This window comes from Epinephelus moara, chromosome 23 (genome assembly GCF_006386435.1).
Source record: "Epinephelus moara isolate mb chromosome 23, YSFRI_EMoa_1.0, whole genome shotgun sequence".
NCBI lineage: Eukaryota > Metazoa > Chordata > Actinopteri > Perciformes > Serranidae > Epinephelus > Epinephelus moara.
In genome coordinates this window covers 33,157,356-33,164,227 of record NC_065528.1, presented here as the reverse complement: position 1 = coordinate 33,164,227, position 6,872 = coordinate 33,157,356, and the positions used below count along the sequence as shown (strand labels likewise).

The 6,872-nt window shown below is 45.2% G+C and overlaps 1 protein-coding gene across 1 annotated transcript in view; it reads left to right on the top strand.

The window, feature by feature from the left end:
• LOC126384989 (thyrotropin-releasing hormone-degrading ectoenzyme-like) overlaps window positions 1-6,872 on the top strand; it is a 264,660-nt gene that overhangs the window by 168,337 nt on the left and 89,451 nt on the right. The window contains exon 6 of the mRNA XM_050036465.1: window positions 5,547-5,660. Within this exon, the coding sequence (XP_049892422.1) occupies window positions 5,547-5,660 (114 nt within the window). The remainder of the gene's footprint in view (window positions 1-5,546; window positions 5,661-6,872) is intronic.

Here is a 6,872-nt window from a genome sequence, read left to right as displayed (position 1 = left end):
CTGGAGAAATTTAACTCTAATTGGCAACTGGGTGGCGCTATAACAACAGAAAAATGCTTACAAATGGCTAAAATGCGACCGATCGCTGTGGCTCCCCCTGTGGACCAATGTCAATATAATCCATAAAGATAAACTGAATTTGTGTGTAAGAACTTAATGTGATGAGATGTAGCTCCACAACACCATCACTTCTACACACCACAGGTGACCAGGTGGATTATAAGTTTCTTTATTGCACAGTTCACTCCTGTGACACAGTGTGAGAGGAAATAAACACTGGTCTCAGAATAACAGTCAGAGCGCGCTCCTCATCGCTCAGTGTGGCTCAATGAACAAAAATATATGGATTTGGTGTTGGTGTCATACCTCCTCTATTCATTAAGAACAAACATACATAAAAAGAAAAAGATATAAACAAATACTGCATAACTGAACAAGAGTTTCAGATAAAGCTGTGATACAAACGTCACATGTGGTGATCCGATAAAAATTTCCAAAAGGAGCAGTTTCTGGTGTGCAGACCTGTTTTTGTATTTTTGTATTTAATCTTGTGTCCAGCACCCAGTAGCTTTTGTTTCTGGATGTGCATGATGTTTTTTGAGTCTTCAGAAATGTACAATTTCCCAAAAACAAAATGTATTTACAAGCTGAAATGCATCACAAATGAATCAATGAAGTGTTGAGAGTCACTTGAATCAACACTTGTTCACAGTCCAAGAGAACTGAGACTTGTTCACGTTCCCCACATGTACCTGGTCTGCTGCTCCCCAGCAGTGCCAGATGGGAAATGTTTAACGGTGCTACCAGAGCTTTAAATGTTCGTACATGAATCATAACCTCAGGAATAAATAGGTGTGAATGTGTAATTTAAAAAAGTATTTAAATGACTTTTTGATAGCCTACAGATTGCTGACGGCAAATGGTTAATAATAAAGTGGCTAACGTTAATGTGTGCCGCTGGGCAGGCTAACATTTATGTTAAATGTTTAATACTTTAATGATGTTAAAACAGGAGCTTTACTAACCTCTTGAAACTCCTCATAAAGACGGAGGTGTTGGTCCTGAAGATGCTTCGCCAAGTTTGTTGTGCTGCTCGACTTCAGCCAGCACGTTGTAGCAGCGTTTGCCCATTGACATTCTCAGTGTTGCTCTGGTTGTTTGCCTCGAATGCAAAACACTTCCAAACAGCACTTTTGCTTTTTTCATTTTCGACTCAAACTGGTGGCGAGGGCTCTGCAGCAGCAGCACTGCCATGTGAAGTTAGCTTTATGCCGGCGACGCAGCCCAGCTGACGGTGATGTGCACAACAGCTGACGTATTCAGCTGCAAGTGAAGGAAGTGGCTGAGTGTCAATGAGGAGGCAACGAAGGCAACTGAATATCATATCTAAATCTTATTGTCAATATCGATCAGTATCTGAGTATCAGTTTGCAGCTGCTTCCTGTTTGGTGCTGGAGAGAGCACAGCCATTGGTTGCTGACAATGTTCATGTCACTGAACTTCAGTATCTGCATGAGCCAAGAATGGAAACAATATTAAACATGTTTGATTTTGACAACTCATCCTCACTGTGACCTCGTCACATGTCCACGTTTGGTCATGGACTTTCCACATATGACGTCCAAGGTCCCCTGGGTGTGTTGGTTGTTGACCCTACTCACACTTTTGCTGCTGTAACTTTCGTTGATGTCCATGTTTCCCCCCTGATGCCGCCACGTCAAAGAACGTCTTTTTCGTCAGTATCTGACACAGGAAGTCACTGACCAAGCAGCGGTTTTAAACAACTTCAGAGGGAGTCTTGGTCGACAACTCTGACTCACACCTGGCTTTTTATCCAAAGCATCGGCAGCTGGCAGCAGATGGCGAGTTTGTTGATTCCCTGGAACTTTACAGTGACGCTTAGCGCCTCCTTTACCGAGTCCTTTTCCTCCTTCACCACTGCCTCTCATCTTCTCTGATTAGCACTGTGTTCCATAGATCTTATTTTCACGTCAATGAATTTGACCGGCTCGAGTTGCAAAGAGGGTTGTAGTGTTTGTGTTTTAAACCTGTTTAAATGTAAGTTACTATATGGCTGTTTAAAACATTACGACCGGTAGTTGTTCCGAATTTTGGCCGTTAAAGAAAAAGTCTACCTAAACAGTTGTTGGTTATATCTAACACTCAAAGGCAGGTCACCAGCCGATTAATCGGTACGTCTCAAGTGCCTTTTCTGTTAACAACTGAAATTACCAATTCTCTCACTTATTCTCACTCTGACCGCGTCACATGTCACCATTTGGTCATAGACTTTCCCTGTCAACGTTATGGGAAGCGAACCCCAGCCTCCTGGGTGAAGGTTGGAGGTTGTTGGATCCATCCACCACCCACTTTATTTGGACTTTAGCCCCCTTTACTTTCATTGCTGTCCTGCCGCATTTCTCCCTGATGCCGCCACCGTCCACGTAAGATGCCAACGTAAAAGGATGACTTTTTCTGTCGGTTTCTGACACCGGAAGTTTCTGACCAATCGGCTGTTTTTGACGACGTCGGAATGAGGCTGGGTTGATTTTGTCAGAACGTCAAGTCAAGAAAAGGACTGATCTTTATGATCACCTCGCACCAAACCACCGAGAGCACAGGAGCACAACTGTTATGATTTTGGAGGAAATTCATCTGCGACAGGGAAACTTCTTGAGAAGTTGTTTGGCAGACTTCACTCTAATTGCACACAGGCCAGTTTTGTTGTTGGTGTGGGGACGGAGTGTTTTGTGCTTTATGTGGACAGACTTGTGACTTTGAGCAACGTAATTAAAGTTGACTTGTTTCAACTGCAGAGCGAAGTGATGCAAATAGGACTTAAACACACTCACACACACTCTGTCTCTCTCCACTTTACATACACACTTTGATCAGCTGAAGGACAATTTAGTGCAGAAACACAGAGTGCTGCCAAATATGCAGAGTAACACACACACAGTGCTGAGGTATGCAGTGTGTGTGTGTGTGTGTGTGTGTGCTTCCTGCTTTAATGACGGTTTAAAGTGAATTTCGTGGTAAACTTTATTTTTTAAGATCGTCTGCCACCCGCTCTGCAGCCGAAGCTTCAGAGGAAACGATCAGACTCAGAAACAAAGCTGGCAGAGACACACATTTGTTCCCAAACGTTACACCGTTTTCATTCAGGCGGTGTTGCCAGGAAACAGCCCGGGTCCAAATGCATTACTCTTGTGGCCATACGTTTCACTATCAGCAGAGTTCAGTCTATTTTCTACGTGCTCCGCCTTTATTAAACTTCACTGTTGCTTCGCCCTGACGAGGCTCCGAGGCGCTCTGAGGAACACACTCTCAGTCCAATCAGGTGGTAGTCTGCTGTATAAATGAGCGCTGCCTTTTGTCACACTTTGGAGCAACATTGCCAGTTGCCCGCCGGTGTTGCTGATAAATAAGAGCTGCTTCGTGGGGTCGACTGAGGACAGGCACTGCGCTGGCCTCGGCTGGTTTGGAGTCATCAGGTGGAGAGCAAGTCAGTCCTTCAGGAGGAGCAGGAGTCTTCTCTCTGCTCTTAATCTAAGCTAGACTCTGTTTTTAACTTTCTCAACACTGTGATTTGTTGTAGTTAAAATGTTTAGTCAGTGTCTGTGTGACATTTGGGATTTTAGTCAGGTACGGCTCCAGGGAAGGAACACCAACACTTTGGTTCAGGCCAGAATATCTTAACAACTGTTGTGTTGCTATGATGTTTTATTCAGACATTCATGGTCCTCAGAGGATGAACCGTAATAGCTTTGGTGATCCTCCGACTTTTCATCACACTCTCACTGTGACCTCGTCACATGTCCACGTTTGGTCATGGACTTTCCACGTCCACATATGACGTCCAAGGTACCCTGGGTGTGTTGGTTGTTGACGTTCTGGGACGCCGTGTCAACTTCAGCCTGTTACATGCATTGTCTGTTTTCAAAATACACTTCTGTTTTCACAGGAAATGTACAGTTTGTATACAGTCTCTATCAAAATAAAAGCACTACGTCGGTACAACACCACCAACTGATGTTTTTTTCCTTCAACAACACACACGTGGTTGAGTTTAGCCAACACGCATGTTTAGCCAACACACACACATTGGGTGGGCTTAGCAAAAAGGTACACTTTGGCTTTACAATCTTACAGGAAGTGAACACCGGCCTCCTGGTTGAAAGACGCTGGTTGTTAGACCCACCCACCCTACTCACTCTACCTCTACCTTAACTTCCATTGTTGTCCCGCCGTGTTTCTCCCTGATGCTACCGGGTACCATTAAACAGTAACAGCAGCCAGCTGTGTATCATGCCGACGTTAAAGGATGGCTATTTTTGTCAGTGTCTGATGCCTGAAGTCGCTGACCGAGCGCTGGTTTTTGACGAGTTTGGAATGAGACTGTGTTGGACTGTTAATCTTGCACCGTCGTCAGAGCAACACTTTAATGTGTTCAATGGTGCATGACCAAATACCTGCAGAACTAATGACTTTCACATCAGCCTCAGCTGGACTCTGTCTTTACTGTTAATTAGTGAATGTTAGCATCAGGGGTGTCAGTGGTTCACGGTTCATCAGTTAACAACAAGAAGTTTTTTTTCACAGTTTTAGATGTCTGTCTTCTGTTTTGCTACCCTTCAGTGTAGTAGCAGTATTAGCGTTACAGCTCTTCCTAACTGGACATGATGCTGACGAGCAAGTTTCCCAGTGATGATGTACGTACCTGCTCTGTGCGTTAGCAAACAGGCTAGGCGACGTGTCGCTTGTTTGAAAAACTTTGCACACCTCCAGCTTGTTTTCAGACCAACAGCAAGCCGTCACCTGGGTTCAATCAGGGCTCCATAGACTCCCTGAATGTAGTGATCACTCGCAGTATATCTGACAGTTTTCCAGGCTCCTTCTACCAGAGTTCACTCGCTCACTGAATGTTAGAAAGTAGTAGCTTATTTCATTTTCCAACTTATATCAAATATACACAAGGGAAAAAAATTACTAATATTTCCACAGCAACACCATCCTGTGCCATCAGCTAACTCCTTTTCCACTGATGCGCACTGCAGAGCAGCTAACTAACTGTTGTGGACTTGAGGGTGGGCAGGGGGCGCCATGTTTCCACATGTTAACGTGGAGAGCCGGCCGTCTGTCAGCAGAGCAAACACAACTGGTTCCAATCAGCTCAAGTCTTGTTTCTCTGAGCAGAGGCGTAGATCTGAAGGGGGATGCAGGGGACACGTCTCCCTCTATGTTTAGAACATGCACATTTGCCCTGCTGATGAAAACATGAAAGCAGCAGAGGACTTCACAAAATAAAGACGTCTCCCCAGCACTGACACGAACCCACACCTCAGCCTTTGAGACATGTTGGACCATGAAAATGTTTCCTCAGTGTGAAAGCTCCACTTGTCTCTGAGCCAGTTTAATTTGATTTGGACATTTGATCTGTTAAACACACCACCTGATTCTGTCTGCAGGAGTTTATGAATATTTCAGAGGATATAATTATATCTGACAGAAACCACATTAAATAATTTCCTCTCTGTGTCTTTCAGTGGTTTGGTGATCTGGTGACTCCAGTGTGGTGGGAGGACGTCTGGTTGAAAGAAGGCTTTGCTCATTTCTTCGAGTACGTCGGCACCGACTTCCTCTTCCCAAAGTGGAACATGGTGAGTAAAGAACTGAAGTTTCATTCATGTGTTCATCACGCTCGTCAATCTTCCTACGCCAAGGTACTCAGAGACTTAGAGACATCAACAATCAGATGTTTCTTACCAAAGTTTTGATTGTTTGTTTGGTTTTTTTGGTGGCACGGTGATGCAGTGGTTAGCACTGTTGCCTCATAGTAAGAGGGTTCCTGGATCGAGCTCCAGGGTCGGTGGAGTTTACATGTTCTCCCTGTGTCAGTGTGGGTTTCCTCCAGGTGCTCTGACATGTTCTCACACACGTGTGTTTACGTTTAGCCAACACACACACGTGGTTACATTTAGCCGACACACACACATGGTTACGTTTAGCCGACACACACACATGGTTACGTTTAGCGGACACACACACGTGGTTACGTTTAGCCAACACACACACGTGGTTACGTTTAGCCAACACACACACGTGGTTACGTTTAGCCGACACACACGCGTGGTTACGTTTAGCCCACACACACACGTGGTTACGTTTAGCCAACACACGCACATGGTTACGTTTAGCCGACACACACACGTGGTTACGTTTAGCCGACACACACGCGTGGTTACGTTTAGCCGACACACGCACGTGGTTACGTTTAGCCAACACACGCACATGGTTACGTTTAGTAAAAAAAGAACAGGGTTTGGCTTTACAATCTTACAGGAAGTGAACACCGGCCTCCTGGGTGAAAATCTGTGGTTGTTGGACCCATCCACCAGCCCTCCCAGCCATACCACTGGGCGCTGTTATGGCTGCGTATCATGCCAACAAGGACAGCTCTTTTTGTCTGTGTGTGACACTGGAACTCAGTAACCAAGCACCAGTGTTCGATGACTTCAGAGTGAGACAGGCTTGATATGAACAATAATTCTGGTGGTGGAGTTGAAGAGTTTCTGCTCAGACATTCTTATATGGGTGGTTCTAGTAGTCCACAGAATGTGAGCTCCCTCAGGTCTGACACATTTTCTTTCTGGACTACATGCGCCAGAAAATCTAATATGTCCTTTGAAATAATGTCGGACATCCAGTCGTCTGTTTGCTGAAGCTCCGTCATTAGTGGCTAGAAAACTGCCCCACCAGTCATGTTATTGTTTAATGGTAACTGGCTGCATATCATGCTGATGTGAGAGGATGGTCTGACGCCAGAAGTCACTGACCAAGCCCCCCCCCCCCCCCCCCCCCCCCCCCCCCCC